The following is a 16,803-nucleotide window of genomic DNA, read 5'->3' as shown; positions in this document are numbered from 1 at the left end:
CTGTGCAACAAAACATTTTTATTTTTAGGTACTTTCAGAAATGTGAAATAAAAAGTTTGACCAGTTGCTCTTTCTGTTGCTGCTGTGCTAATCTAAATTGATAAAGTTTGTTATTTATAAATTATAATATTATTAGCTGTGAATATAAGTGTTTTCAATGTAGTAAATGACTTTCATCTTCACTGTAAGATGACAACATCAGTGCAACTGCAGCTGCTGCTATACTGAATTGTTTAATTTCAGAAAGTAGTAAATGTTGTGATTATTTATTTTATTAATCTATCATGTATTGAAACATTGCAAGTGACCTTTTACTTGCATTGCAAACTATGTTATTATGGTTTAAAATTTAAATTATGTAGCTGCAACTGGTTAACACACATTGTCCTCCAAAACGACGTACCTATGGGGACTGCAAAAAAGGAAGCACAGAAAAGAAAAGTAAGACAAGTGATCTCAAAACAGAGGTATGCCAGATCAAATTACTGTAATAATGTATTTATATTTCATTTGGTTTTGAGTTGATCAGATCCATGCAAACAGTAGAAAAGCAATATTTACTACCTAGACACGTAAGACTGCTTAAGGTGTTTTACTGGAAGCAAACAGATTCATGTATCATGTTATTACATTCAATGGTACAATATGTTATCTCTTTAAAATGTGTACCTATTTTTCCTGTTTGTAAGTTATTTATTATGTGTTTTTCAAAGCTATTATTAAATGACTATTTTTTAATTCATGCATTTAATTCTTCTAAATAGCCAAATGAGCTTGGGATGGGAGCTGATAATAGTAGTGTATGCCCAAATTTTAATCTGGAGGGGCCCCTTTCCAGGATCTTGCCTAAGACCCCCCAAAAGCTAGGGGCAGCCCTTGCATACAAGAAAATCCATTTTCAATTTCCCACATGGAGAAATAAGTGGAATTTCATTGCAGGAGACATTGTTAATAAGAATGATCTTGGTGAGATGGAAGGATGTCAGATTTGTTTATGGAACACTACGGACACCTTATTTACACATGCTTTGAGAGCTTCCAGATGTGGTTAAATTTTGGAAAGAAGTTTCTTCTTCTCAGTTCAATACTATAAACAGGGTTTTCCCTGCTCTCACCTGCAGTAATACCTTTATTAAATGATAACTCCAGCCCTGGGTTCTTGAAGCAGAAGAAACTGCTTGGCTAGTCTGACTGCAGCTTAAAAGATTTTGGTTTTGGACTAGAAGCCTTCATATTCCCTCTCCTGACATAATTGGATCCTGGCCTGTCTCAATGCTGTCTATACTGTATATAGCAGCACTCTATATACAGTAGCTACTGAAACTGGTAAATCATATATAGCAGTAATTATCTGAAAAGATGATTTTTTTGTTGTTTTATTTAGTTGTTGTGTTTATGAAAATTAACCAGTAATCAATTTATTAAAAAACCTGTGTTGAGTTCAAGTGTTCTGCACTCAAATTGTGTTTCCAAAATTTTATTTTTGTGTTTTAATTTTGAAATTTAGTCATATTGACAATACATACATTTACTCATATTGACAAGATATAAAACCTTATACTAAAATCTGGATCGTCTAGTATGGTTGATCAGTTTTTAAATTGTATTCAAAATCTGCCATTGGTTGCGCAGAATGGATACAACAGGATTATACTTGCCTAAATTGTGCTGTGGAATGGATATGTTAAAAGTCTTTAGACTGTTTAATAGCAGCTATTGTGTGAGGAAATGACATGAACTGTCACTAACAGTGCTTAACAAGATCACAATTTTAATTACTATTTTAAAAGAAATAAGAAATAAGTAACGGCAGGCTGAGTGACGTGCCGGTTGGAGTATTCTATGTCGCATTTAATGGCAACGTCAGCTCAAAGATTTGGTTCAAACCACCAAATGGAGACGGGTGTGCCGACAAGCGGACCCTGCTGATGTGGGATAAACGCTAGGATGAAGAATAAATAAGTTTTTCTATAATGTATTTCCATTACCATACTAGTCATACTTGCAATCCCATTACTTCTGTTTTTATCAATATGATTTAATTTACTAACACTATTATATATCACAACAATGTTATTTAATATTTTTAAACAAAAAAGTATTTATAAAACAAATAATGAAAATATCATATCTTACCCAAAGTGAGCTGATATAACCACCCTCATCAAACCAAAAGACTGACAGCTTTTTTGTTCTGCTCTCCAGCTGAGTGTAGATGCCATACTCATGGATATGTAGATATTTGTGATCATAAGGAAGATTAACACTATAAATGGAAACATTCAAATAATAAAATCAAATATATCAAGAAGTTTGAATAAAAAGCAAATTCATTTTTAATGTTTAATAATGATAATGTTTCTTTATTAGCCCTATACAATTTCTTGCATTAGGAATTCATCTTTTCATATACCCCAGCTTTTCTCCATGAGACACAGACAGAGAGAGAAGCTTGGGGTCAGAGCACAGGGTCAGCCATTGTGCAGTGCCCCTGGAGCAGTCAGGGTTAAGGGCCTTGCTCAGGGGCCCAATGGAGTAGGATTCCTCTGTTGGCCATGGTATTTGAACCAGCAACTTTCCACTCACAGGTGTAGATCCTTAGCCACAGAGCCACCGCTCCACTCTTTTAGGTTGGACTCTGGCTTCAGGGGTGAACTGTCCGTGTTGAATTGGGAGCCTACAAATTCCCTCTCCTGGCATCTCCGGATACTGTTCTGTCTCAGCATTATTTATATTGAACTTTGAAGTGCTATGATCTACCGTTAGAGGAACAATAGCGCCTAAGAGCACTGCTGGACACACAAAACTTCGTTGAAAGGGAGGATAAATTGTAAATACAAAATAATACATTGTTAAAAATAATTGCACAGTTAACCTTCTGGGCACCCTGTCTGTATTAATCATAGTATTTTGTCTCCTGATTTAATATGGTCACCAGCCATTGCTTGTGAACACCACTGTATTCCAGGACTATATTAAATCTTAATATTATTATATGTTATGTAATTTCCACAATAATTTTCCTTCCACAAATAAAGTTAAAATATTTTAAATAGCACTTACTTTTTCCCTTCAACATTTATTTGACCTTTTTCCAAAATGGTTTCTATATTATTAAGAAAAATGATCACTTTCGCCAGAAAGCCATCTTCATCTCTTTGTATTTGTATGTCATAGTCTGTACCCTGTTTGCTGAAAGTAAACTGGCAAGTTGATTTCACGTGGAAATAGGTGCCATTGAAAGTTTGAATGATTCCACTACCAAATGTTTTGCATACATCTACAAGGAAACAAAAGTATTAATTAATTCATTACATAATGTACTGTAATATACCTAATATTTCACAACGAAATTGAGCATAATAATGTGCTCCATCATAAATTAATGCTTTCTATGTAATTGCTTTCATAAATTGTAATTTAGTTTATTAACTGTTTTAATTCATACAATTTAATTTATTTTTCAGTTGATCCTCATTGATGGATAATCCTTGTTGATGGTTATTCATGAAATAATCTTATTTCATGGAATTTAAATAGTATACAACCCAGAGCAGGGTCTCCTACTCTCTTGTTGAAGAGCCTTAGTCAACAGGTTTTATATAAATCTTAAATCAAGGACTTGGGATCACATTAAAATTAATGATGAGCTCAGTTATAGAACGAGGACCTCATCTGGAACGAGACCCATAAAACCATGTAGCTCTACATGACCAAGGTTGTAGACCCTTGATCTGTAGTCAATGGTTATTTTAAACCATTTTACATGGGAAACTGGGATTTCTGGACATTTCCTTTATCTTTCATGATTTGATTCCAGCCTGGATCCCTTGTGGGTGGAGTTTGCATATTCTCCCTGTTTTGCGTGGCTCTTGAGTGTTTCATTCCACATTCCAAACACAAGATGTCTAGGTCACTTGGTGTCGCTAAATTGTCCCTGGTGTGTGTGTGTGTGAGTGAAAGTTTAATTGTTCCTTGTGATAATTACATTGAGACAAATATCATGCATTTGCTCTCTGAAGACCTGTGTTATTCACTGAAGTTATTAATATTATTTTTTCTTCATTTAAGGGAAATGTTTAATCTCAGAAGGTTTATGGATGTTTCATAATTGTTAAAATATCCAGAATTTTAATCTAATTTACAGACTGCTCAGCATACAGTTAAAGTCATGATCTGTTAAACAATGGTTATCAAGTAACAAGTGCATTTAAATTTTGACACAGCGATTAATATTTTTTACTTTAGACTACAAATGTAGACAATAAACCTTAAATATGTGATAATACTGGTAAGGAAAAAAATGAAAGATTGTAAGATATAACATATGAAAGATTTATTTAATTCTCAAGATTTTTCTAAATCAATAAATAAATCAATTGGTTATTTAATTTAGTTGGACAAACACTAGGGTATTTGGGGTAACCAATTGTTCCCTTTATTGGTTACTTAACACTTACCTCAGGTCTTTTATAGGTGATTAATTTAACTTAAACCTTCAGAATGTGATTTATTAAACCCATGTACTAGAAGATTTAATATTTCTATAAAAAATGTTAATTTTAGTAACAGTTACAAATGATGGTGATAGATCAGTAAGGTTTAAACTGTATAAAGGTGATATAAAATATATAAAAAGACCATGGAAAAGTGTTAGAAATCTATAAGACATCTAGTGTTATTATAATTAAGTTATACTTTTCACTTTCCATAGTAAATTATTAATCCCAGTATTGTACTTATTAATGTTGGTAACATATACTCTCTATAATACTATATGAAAACATTTGTTTTCCTTTTATTCCCATTTCTGAATTCCAGAATCAATTGTTGATGAGCAATCATATATTTGGGAAATTCATGTGACTTTCTAACATAATTAGAAGGCATGTGTTTAGGGTGTTATATGAAGATGTGCTGATTGGATGCTGTCTGTTATTGGCTTTATGTTGTATGAACTCACCCAACCAAATCCCATGTAACTAGTTGTTATGGCAATAAAGAATTGAACTTGAACTTGATAATTAATATTTTAAAATAATTACCTGAATATACGTCACTGGCAGAAGAGGTTTTGCCTAAAGACAAGAATAAATCAAGTCATATTGATGCCAAAACACATTAAAGACAAACACTCAAGCAGAAACAACAGTTCTGTCAATAGGAATTAAAATATACAGCATTATTATTTCATATGGCTGATAGGTAAATGCCAATTGACAGAGTACTAAACAAAAAAAAACGCAAAAATGAACATGGTAGGAAGCAGTAATATTGTTTTCCTTATTTAATACCTTGGTTAAATTACATTTCCTTAAATTCCTTATTAAATATCCCATGTTCAGATAATTTAGCAGGGTGATGGCAGGTTGACAGTGTTGTGATACAAAATCAATCCATAATCTCTAATGTGAAATTATTAATAAACACCTTAATAGAACACACAGAAGAAAGCATGTAATGCCCAATGAGGAACAGTAATAGGCCATTTTATGATGTTGTTGTAAATTTAACATATTGGTCATGAATTTATTGAACATCAGTTATAAACACATCAAACACATCAAACATCACACATCAAAAATAATTAGTATTTCTGTTTAGAGACATCAAACTGATTTAATCAAAGAACATGCAAAAGAAGACTGATAGATTAGAGCATCACAAGATGTACTGCAATGTTGTGCTGGTGCAGACACCTTATTCATACACTGTAGAATATAAAAAAGCACACACTAGTTTCATAATCTAAATTCTTAAAATACATCACAACAAAGTTAAATTCAAAATTCATCTTAATATTTAAGACATTATTCAATAACTTATGTTTTTATTACTTGGCAAGTTATGTTTAAATCATTTTAATTTATCCTCTAAGGTGACATACAGTACAGTACCTGACAGCAGAAATAGCACAGCCACAAGGGTTAGCTCTGAAAGCAGCTTCATCTTCTTAGATGAACAACACTGACAAAGCCATCAGTTGTTAGCAGTCAAATGAAGCACTGTAACACTCTTATATTCGGATTTTCACCTGTTTTAAATAATATGAGGAACTAAGATTGGTAGACCATAGACTTATCACATCAAAGTGCATTTTACTTACAGACACACCTTTCACTTGGCACTGCATGAACATGTGACATGTAAAATCATATTTAACAAATTAGTCATGTTTGATATATACAAGTGGGAATAAGAAAAACCAATAATTTAGTTGCTACAAACAGAAGGAAGACATTTTAGCCTAAGCACACTTCAGTAATTGTCATGTAGGTGTTTACTTTAACGTTATAACCATTTCATACCATTTTTAAGTATAATTAAAAAGATATCTTAAATTAAATCATTCTTACGGATGCAATAGATACTACCAATACATTTCTTCATAATAGATTAATTTCCTCATTCTTACTGAAAGTGATATTTGTGTGCATTGTTAAGTTACCTATGGTATGTAGAGATATAAGTTTTAGAAGTTGCAACCAGGTTCTATAGAGTTTGAATCATATAGGACAGTTCTTTTACTGGTACTTTTATCTTTCTCAATGGTCTCATGGCTTTTGTAATGATAATCTGTTCTTTGTTTTGCTTTTTGTGACACATCAAAGACCAATTTTTGACAGGTGTCACTTGATTCTCATCTCATTTTAGATTTATATGACTCATCCTTGAATGTTCTTTTCCTAATTTATTCTGATTTTCTGCCTGGTTTAATTTACTTCTCCAGAACACTCAAATTAATACTCCAATTAAGTATATTATTATTATTGTTATTATTATTATTATTATTATTATTATATGGGTATTAGAATATGTAACATATTTCCAATTGTAATATTCATTCATTTTTAGTCTTTTAATATTTAATATGTAGTCCATCATTACATTAGACAAATTGTTTAATTAAAAGCACATGATTCATAAATTACAAACAACACATTTTTATGTTCCCTTTTTGTCTGAGGAAGATCCTGAAATACTTTTTGATTTTCTTATGTGCAGGTTTGTTTGTATTATCTTTTGTTGAATGTTGTGATATGCACTTTATTTTTTTGTTTCTTTGTATTTTGTTCTTGTAATACTCCTGTATCTCTCTTTTTTCCACTTATACTTTTTTAATTGATGCTAAATAAATGAAGCGTGAATTTCCTTGTGTTCTGTGAGCACACCTTTTTTTGGGTATTTAATTATCTACAAATATAGACCAGGAAATCCTGCATCCTGTACCTTGTTTTATTTTTTCTTTTACACTAACAAAACAAAAAAATTAAGCTGACCAAAACTATAGCTATGCTTTTGTTCTTAACTTCACTACAGAGCACTATCACCAACAAAATCTACTTTAAAACTTTATTTTAAGTTTGTGCTTCAAAAAACAAAAGTGCTATACAGTATATACAGTATTTCCCCGACATGTTGTGTTGTAAATATATATTAAATATTTAAGTATACCAAGTTTTGATTTAACTTGCTTGGTTAAGAGGACAAAGAGACTTGGATGAAAATACTTGGACCCCCCTTCAGAGACTGGACTTAACCAAGAGATAGCTGGAAGGTGGAGATGGGATGGAGGAGTGCATGCAAAATGTAAAAAGAGGTGTTTGAGAGAGATTCCTCTTTAAACAAACACTTAAAAATATTCACTAAAAGGAGTGATTCATACAGTATACTGTACATATCTACTATATTTTTGATGCAAGAGTTAAACACCTACTAACACAAGGATGGATGGATGTAACTTGTTCTTCCATTTTATTATTTTCTCCTCTCCGCTGTTGTCATTTTAACTATTGCAACACAAGGAAAATTTTGGTGGCAGTGGTCTTAGGAAGGACTTGGGGAGACAAGTTGACTTGCTGACCATTTTATTGCCTTTATCATCACGCCAGGGCTAGTCACAGAGCAAGTAAAGTTAAGAAGGTAGAAAAAGCAGCCATCCTCAGACTGAGGGTTGTTCCTTGGAAAATTGCAGGAAAGGTTGAACCTGAGGTAAAAGAGGAGAGGTCATGGGGATAGTCCAACACCAAGGGATGCAGACTGCTGCACAGCTCCCACCTCCTCCCCTCAAGTCCCTAGTCTCTGAGGGAAACTTTGAAATTCTGGAGTTGAACTAATTGTAAACTGAAGAGGTCAGTGGTGCTGTACATAAATAAATAAATGTCATCTCCATGTTTTCAGGTATTTCAATTAACAACATTTACAATAAATACGACTTTACCATATACAATTCTGATAAAATTACATTATATATATTTTGTATAAGCAATGCAAAATTTCCAGTCCTTCTAATTTTCTTTTTTATGATGCCTGTTTCATTGGAGTTGTTAATAAATCTGGAGAGCACTGTAAATTCAAGTAAATAATTGCCAATAATATTATCACTTATTTTTATCATACATTTGTTAGAACACTATAGAGTTAAGAACTAATAAGATTGAAAACAATTCCCATTTAATTAATTGCATCCTATAAACCTTTATTCACCTAACAGATTTTGTTTAATTATTATACAGCATACATTGCTGTATTATTTTCTATTGAAAACCACTGTCTTTTAACCTTCAAACTTTCTTTCAAACTTCCTGCCATCATGTGGAATATATTTCCACAGTTTGTGGCAAAATGGTAAGTAACCTGAGTGTGCATTTGCAGATTTCATGGTTTATACAGTATGGGATAAGAAGCACTTGAAGATAGTGAGGATCCTGGCAGAAGCACTAGTATCTTGTAACCTGATCTTGTAAAATCTCAGAGGTTAAGGCTGGGAATGCTCTGTAGGGTGACCTCTTAGGAAAACCTGGTTGCTGCTGCAAGTAGTGTTGATTAGTCAGTAGATGGAAGATCTTGTAAAATCTCAGAAGTTAAGGCTGGGAATGCTCTGTAGGGTGACCTCTTAGGAAAACCTGGTTGCTGCTGCAAGTAGTGTTGATTAGTCAGTAGATGGAACTCTTTTTACTCTACACTAGAATTTCCAAGAAAACAATGCCTCAGTATGGTGGGGCTCTGTTCTGTACAAGATGTCAATTCAATTATAATAGATTCAACACAATTCCAAATACTTTATTCATCCCTAAGGGGAGTAATTTAAACTCCATGGAGTGCATATACAACATGTTCTAAATAAAACTAGAAAACAAAAAAATAGTAACAACATGTCTAAGAAAAAAAAAACATTAATAGCAAAAGTCCAATGAAATGATTACAAATGTAACAGTGTAATTTTGCATTGTAAGGACTGTCCTATACTGCAAAATAAAATAATAGTGAATTCTTTATACATTTAAGAAAGTATTTATGTACGTGTACATTTGTAGAGATGTCACTATATTAAAGCAATCATTATTGATAAAAGTTTTTTCCAGTCATTGTTTTATGTGCCTGCTGGCCTTTGGAACAAAGCTAAATTTTGTAGACACACTATAGACAATGAAAACGTCTGTCTAAAGGCAATAGATCATAAAACTGATGAAGAATATGAGATAAGTCTTCTGTCATGATTGTCATCCCTCCTCTAGATTTTTCTAGATATTTTCATTTCTAAAGTTTCTTTACATAACAATGATTTTACTCTGCCTAGTTTCTTTATTAAAACTTGTCAGTTAGCCTTTTCCAAGAAGTGTGTATGATTACAATACGGAAATCTTTTGGGGTGTGTCTTATTATTCTCATCATAATTACAAAGACACATAAATAACTTATTACTAACAATGTTTGTTCTGAAAAACATTAGGAAATCCTGCATCCTGTCCTACAATGTTTTTTTTTTCAAAGTTATCACTGACACACTTAAAGGGGAACTGCAACATTATTTTATGTTTTGGGGTTAGAAAGAATTGGCATTGATGAGTGCATTTCATACCACAATGAAAGTAAAATGTACACAGTAACATGTAAAGCCTCCAATTTACATCACAAAAAAGACACAAATGTCCAAGATTGTGCAGCTTCATATTTTTCTGTTCAGAATGTGGCAACAATTGAGAATGTACCATCAGCCATATCACCCTGCAACTCATAACTGGCAACCCATTAAAGCTAAGCAGGTGTGAGCCTGGTCAGTACCTGAATGGGAGGTTTCCTGGGAAAAACGAATGTTGTTGCTTTGTTGCTGGAAGTAGTGTTAGTGGGAGCAGTAGGGAGTGCTCAACCTGTAGTCTGGGTGGGTTCCAATCCCCCAGTATAGTGAGAGGGACACTATACTGTAAAAAGGCGCTGTATTTCTGATGAGATATAAAACCGTGGTCATTAAAAATTCCAATGCATTTCTCAAAAAGAGTAGAGGTAGTACCTCTCAAGGAAAATCAAATTACTTGTTAACTCTGCATGCAGATCATGTTGGAACATTTCCATTGTGAAATGTCTGCAGCACAACCAGTACCTATCTGCTTGTAAATTGCATTACATTAGACAGTGACAGTGACTAATAAGAGGAAGGGCCACTTCACATCACATCCAAACTCTTGTTCTCACCCCTGTTGAGACCAAGGGTTTTCGACAACATAGTGACTATCCTGTACTTTCACAAAAATTATGATTTCGTGCTTAATTCGGAATTTGTAAAATTCTGCGATACCGTCAATTAATTTAATAACCAGTCTAAGAAATTGGGACTGCAGTTCCCCTTTAACTTTTTCTCCTTAAAAAACCACATTAAACAATAAAAAGAAGCTGTGTTGATGTACTTGAAATACTTTATTCCATGTTAACATATTAAAAAATTAAATTTAGGGTTATCTGACGCTGTGATGAGAACTATAGATTTACAAAGAAACAAGACTTGTGACAGTTAGACACATCTAAAAACCTCCGATTCTATCATCATCCGTATGAGTGAAGACCAGCATTGCTGGAGGTAATCCTGTAATACAATGGCGTCCCATCCATTGGAGGATTCACAGTCCCTCAGAACACTTATTACTAGTAACCAGGATGAGCTCTGGCACATGAGCCAATGTGCTCTGCAATGGAATTTGCATTTTTTTTAGTTTTTCAGATAACAATTTTAAAATTGACTTACTATAAGTTACTACCAAGTGTCCAATCAGAACAAAAATATTCAGTACCTCCCAGAATTTTTCATACCCCTCTATGAATGTAGGGATTTTGTTAATTTAAAGGAACCTATTGAAGTGAAAATTAAAGACACACAGTGTAATTGACATTCAGTGTGAAACCATTCCACAGGTGAAAAAGAGCATGTTTGATTGGCTCTGTGGATAATTGGCCGCTGTCCTGGATTAATTAAAAATGATATACTGTATATTGGAAACCAGGAGGACAATTTAACATCCGCAGGAGTAGAAGAGATTGAGTTTTTAGAATGGACTGTAAAGAGTCTAGATAACTCACGTGTGGTCTTTCAGGTCCTGTCTTTTACCACAAGCAGAGAGACTTGTATTTTGTGTGTCAGAGAGGGTCTAATAAAAGCGAAAGTGTGATGGAAAGGTTGATTTGAAGAGTGGACGTATTAAAGTGAGCGTGCTACTGAATGGTTCTGAAGAATGAGTGACTAAACTGTGGACTGCACATGCTTCATCAAAAGGGGACAACTGGTACATACAGGAGCCTGCAGTGGGTTCTGTCCACAAGACTGTGACATATAGTACCACACTTCAATGTACAAGTGTTAAGGTGATGACATGGAGTTACATTTTGTGATTTGTGGTGCTTCACTCGGAGCTTACACTCTCATGAAATAGGAACAACCAATAACATGCTGTAGCAGAATGCAAGATTGCATTATTTGTCCATCCATCAAATTTTTAACTGCTTTATCAAATACAAGGTAATGGGGAAGATAGAGCCTATACCAGCAAGCAACGGGAGCAAGCAAGTCAGGATACACCCAGTGTCCGTGACTGCCAGTTCATTGCAGGGCACAGACACACACACACATATAAGGACCAGTTTTCCCCAGAAGCCAATTAATCTGTTAGGTTATTTTAATGTATTTTAACTGTGAGATAAAACCCATGTGAAAATTGAAAGAACATACAAACACCACACTTGTGGCACCTCAGGAATTGAACCCAGTGCAGCAATGCTGTGAGGTAGCAATGCTATCCACTGTGCCACAGTGCCTTCCTGGATGTCTTATTTAAAAATATATCTGTTAGTCTGTAATTATTATAGCATATCGCAGAGTACACTTGTTTTCTAACAATCAAGTTCAAGTTCAAGGAAAATCATTTTTGCAATAAACAACTACCTTCCAAAAAACAAGACTGTGTTACATTTACTCACACCTGTACAAATCCTTTCAGATAAAATACAACAAAAACAAACAAGTAAAATGGAAGCCTCTGGAACCACAGTGTAAATAAAAAATCTAGAAAGTCTAGAAAATCAAGTTAGTAGCCTAACAGCCTGAAACCATTATTCATTATTTAATTTATCTTTCTCTATTTAATGCTGAAGCCCCACTTCAACGGCATTATGAAAAGAGATTTCATAATGTCCAACAGTTACTGAAGCGAGCAGCACCAAGAGTGCACAAAACCATTTCAAGTTTATTTCATATGCTTATAATTACATCAAACAATCATATCAGTTTAATTCTGTCAGTTACATGCATCTTGGTTATTGTTTAGATTTTAAATCTGTAAGCAAAGAAAAATGTGCACATTTAACAAAATTGTTCCTTCTTACATTTTGTAGCAATAACAGTGTTGTATCAATAGTAGTGTCTTTTGTGTCTTCAGCTACCCACCTGAATCAATAGTAGTCTACTGTACAACCAAATATATTTACAAAAGGTACCAGGTGTAGTTTGTGACCCAGCAACATTCTTAATGGAACACAATGGTCTTTGATCAGACAATGTCTGTAAAGTAAAATACACAAACGTCAGTAGTGACTCATAAAAGAAAATGTATACAAAGTATTTCAAAGATCCATAAAATAAATGACAATAAAAGTGCATACTTTATGTCCTTTTTCCAGGTATGTATTCACCCTGTACTTCAAAAAGTGAAAAATCTGCTGAATCTGTATCCCAGAAAACAGAAAAGACATGAAATGGAAAAGCCTGTATGTCCTCAACTGGCACATATAAAATCTGTCCCCCCCCCACAAACTAGAAGCTAAGAGTTGTGAGGGGTGAACCCCAGACACCTCAGAAACAATAAAGTTGTAAATGAGACCAATTTTTCACTTAAGGAAAATACCACATATCAATGATCTATACTAGAAATAAAAATGGAAGAAAAACTCATTGCTTATTCGAAAAATAAAGATGATCACACGAAACAGTAATGTCTGGGAAAAAAAAAGATTAAATCTACAGCACCAGAATTTCATTAGTAGTCTAATTATTTACATGACACAGTTCATATGCTGTATGTGTCATGATTGTGGTCCTGCTGCATCTCTAGGCTAGCAGTTGCCCTGGGAAACCCTCAAATTCTCGTGAGGGGTCATGGTTTTCTAGGGCTTGCTGCACATATTGGATCTCTTTCTGGTGATCCACCTTAATTAACAATATCCCATTCATTACTTAATTTCTCTTTCTCTATTTAATGCAGAAGCCCCAATTCAATGGTGCGTTGTCATTAGAAATTTCACCCATCACGTTAGCACCACTGCTTCCTGATCTCCTGTTCTCCAGGCAGGTGCCTCAGTGGCTTTTCTGGGTGCTCATCTCACCCTGGAATGCTAAGCCCATTTTGCAACCCTTTCCTTGGATCTCAACACCAGTATTCCACTACAAAGTCAAATACCCATTCTCCCTTGGGCTCAGAAACTGGATTCTGCTCCAAGACCCAGATTCCAAAACATCCTCCTTTCGTCTGGGAGTTTGGCACTAGATTCCACTCCAAAGCGAAGGCTGTCCAGTTCCTGTCAATGGGCCGATTGAGGTTGAGATCTCCAGGCTTGACACTGACCACCCTTTCTTCTCCTCTGAAGGAGTCTGTTCTGATTCAAGTCCAGGATTTCACATCATTCTGTACTGCAGCACTCCGTTCCAGTCTGCCTCAACCCCAGTGCAGGACTTCACTCTGCACTGCAGGTCCTGTACCTGACTACACAGTGGCTCCTGGCCTGTGCTCTGTAACCTTGGACTCTTTTCACCTGACCTCCTACTGCGGTTCTGTCCCAGTTCCAGGATGCAACTTCCATCATCCATCAGGACTCCAGAGCTCTCCCCATGCTGCCTTTTTTAACTATGCCTAGCAGCTCCATTTTTGTTCTATAGGGTCCCATCCTCACACTTTAGTTTTATTCTGTTCTCTTTCTGACGACTTTCCAGCTTCTCTTGAGGAGGTTTTTTCTACTTTTTCAGGGCTCTTTTCCTCACACCTTTGTTTCAGGCTGTCTGGGTATTTTCTTTCTCTTTTTCCCCAGTTAAGTTCCAGCTTCCCACCAGAGCCTTGTGTTCCTTCCTAGGAAGCCAGGAATCCTGTTTCCACTCTGATACTTTCAGAACGTCACTCCATTAGCCTGAGCTTCCTGAGGACTCCTAGATTTCGTACACTGACCGGGACTACTCCCTGCAGCTATGCTGACCCAGGGCTCTAAGAATTGAAAGGGAATTTAGGACAGGTCCATTGCCTCCCATCATTTACAGATATGTCCTCCAGTTGGTCCAGAGAGCACCTAGGTATCCAATTCTATTCACGCCTGGGTGCCTCAATCAGAGAGTTGAACGTGGGAGACCGAGCTGACAGGGCATGCCTGGCTTGGTCTCGAAGGAGAACACCTATAAGGGCGTGTGCCTTTAATTACCAGCTCCTGGGCCCTCTGACTCGACCACGGAGTAGTGGTTTCCTGCCTTTCCAGTTTCAGTGAGAAACCTCCTCTCAGTTAAACATATGGAGCAAAGCACAGCTCTCCTCTGAGGAGTCTCCTTTTCTTTTCCTTATTGCGTGCATCAGCCTGTGGGCTTGCCAGCCTGCATCAGTGGTAACTTAGAGGGCTGTCTCCAGGAACCGTGCGGTCCCCTTCCTACTTGGGGCTTAGTGATTGGTTCAATCCAGAAGCCAAGGGTCCAAGATTCCGGTCAGCGTGCTGGAAAGAGCAGTTTAACTTGGGGCTGGCACTTTATCGTGTCAACTTTTCTCTTTAGTCACCAGGGATGCAGCATCTCCCAGACCATCACAACTCACTTGTTTTCTTTTCTTGCTGACCTGCAGGGGCAATTCTTGTTTTGTCGACCAGCTGTTTTAGTTTTCCATTTTCTATTTTCCTCAGGGGTGGTATTATGGCTCTGTGGCCAAGGATCTGCACCTGTGGCTGGAAGATTTTATAGTATAGACATCTGACAAAGTTATGTCTAAAATAATATTAGGACTGAAGAGGTAAATGTTACAGACATTAGAAGAACTTAAATAAGTCTTCAGAGCCTGATGGTATTTAATCAATGGTGCTTAAGGATATATTACTCAACACTCACTCAGGAAAAGAGTACAGCACTAACAGGAAAATTGCTAGTGTTAACACCCATATATAAATCAGTAAACTAATTAATTAGAGATAACAAGACAGTAAGATAATAAATCTTAATTCTATTAAATGTAAGATTATGGAAACAATAATTAAAATCAATCTATAGAATAATCTTTATGGCAACATAATTCTTAGCTAACTTCTTTGGAAAACAACAGAACAAACAACATCAGAATATGACATAATAACTTTAGATTTTCAGATGCTTGAGTTTAAATTCTAAAATTGCTGTCTGTTGGCATTGAATGAAATACAGTAATTTGTTTTGAGAAATGATCAATGGATAAATAAGGGCTGAATACTGGGATGGCACAATTAGTAGTGTACTAAAGGGATAATTTAGAACTGTTCCTATTTTTTATAAAAATGAATATAAATTCTAGTATTTTTTTATTTTGAAGAAATGAAAATCTCCAGAACATCACAACAGGGAAAACCCATATTTTAATAGAACAAAAATGCCAATAGAAAACTCCACAAAATCCAAATCATCAGTTTGTTTGGCTCTTTAATTTTCTGTTCTCATATTATTTAGCATATTATACATTTCAAATAGTAAAAAACTTTAAATGTTAAACTGTTGTTTATTTGCAATTGGATGCTCAAGACACATTTCTTATTAATGGAAATGTCTTCTCATTAAGGTTGAAAGTGCGATTTATGCACATTACTACAATACCTTACCTAGGGAATGCTGTAGAGAAATGAAATTTAGAACCTAAGACAGACCACGAAAGGTATTTAGGTTATTTAAAGCTATAAAAGCTTCTTATTAGCATATAATTATTCTCATGATTCTGAGAGCATTTAATAGATATCAAGAAGTTTCTACCCTACAGATCACTTGGACTGTCTTTTTTTGCATGGGGTACCTTGTGAATGGTGTACAGTATGCCTTTTTCACCGTGTGCTTGTGTGGCCTTTGTCTGGGTTTCTTTTCACCTCTCAGAATGCCTGTTCTAAGTTTGAATATGGTTCAGTGATGTGCCCTGAAACTCTCTGTACATTCTTGCTACCTTTGTTTCAGGGACAGGCTTTATTTCCTCACCATTACATGTGGCTTTTAGATGCTGATTGTATGGCTACAAGATGAAAAATGTTTAATTCTCCACATCACCTCCCACTGTAATTTACTCTCTTTGTTCTGTTGAATTTCATATTGTGTCATACTGTATGCAGTCTCTTTCTAGTGTTTACGTATTATTTATTCTGCCCAGTTTACTTTATAAACTTTCAATTAGCCTTTGTTTACCAGTAACTATACTAGTGCTAAAAAAGACCAGGAAAGCTGCATCCTTAACTACAATGTTTATTTCAAAGTTATTGTGAAAACATTTAACTATGTTTTCTTCTAAA

At 35.0% G+C, this 16,803-nt stretch overlaps 1 protein-coding gene across 6 annotated transcripts in view; it reads right to left on the bottom strand.

The window, feature by feature from the left end:
- Positions 1-6,038, bottom strand: part of LOC148655022 (mucin-6-like) — a 76,780-nt gene extending 70,742 nt beyond the window's left edge. For 5 of the 6 annotated variants that reach the window (XM_088645094.1, XM_088645096.1, XM_088645098.1 and 2 more), the window contains exons 1-4: positions 5,898-6,038; positions 5,046-5,078; positions 3,064-3,280; positions 2,137-2,266 (exon numbers count right to left, since the gene is read on the bottom strand). In XM_088645094.1, the coding sequence (XP_088501220.1) occupies positions 2,137-2,266; positions 3,064-3,280; positions 5,046-5,078; positions 5,898-5,949 (432 nt within the window). In that variant the 5' untranslated portion in view covers positions 5,950-6,038. The remainder of the gene's footprint in view (positions 1-2,136; positions 2,267-3,063; positions 3,281-5,045; positions 5,079-5,897) is intronic. The other variant, XM_088645099.1, reaches the window with a different exon arrangement.
- Between the last annotated feature and the right edge of the window lie 10,765 nt (positions 6,039-16,803).

This window comes from Lepisosteus platostomus, chromosome 9, assembly GCF_059453375.1.
Source record: "Lepisosteus platostomus isolate fLepPlt1 chromosome 9, fLepPlt1.hap1, whole genome shotgun sequence".
Lineage (NCBI taxonomy): Eukaryota > Metazoa > Chordata > Actinopteri > Semionotiformes > Lepisosteidae > Lepisosteus > Lepisosteus platostomus.
This window is presented reverse-complemented; position numbering and strand designations above follow the sequence as displayed.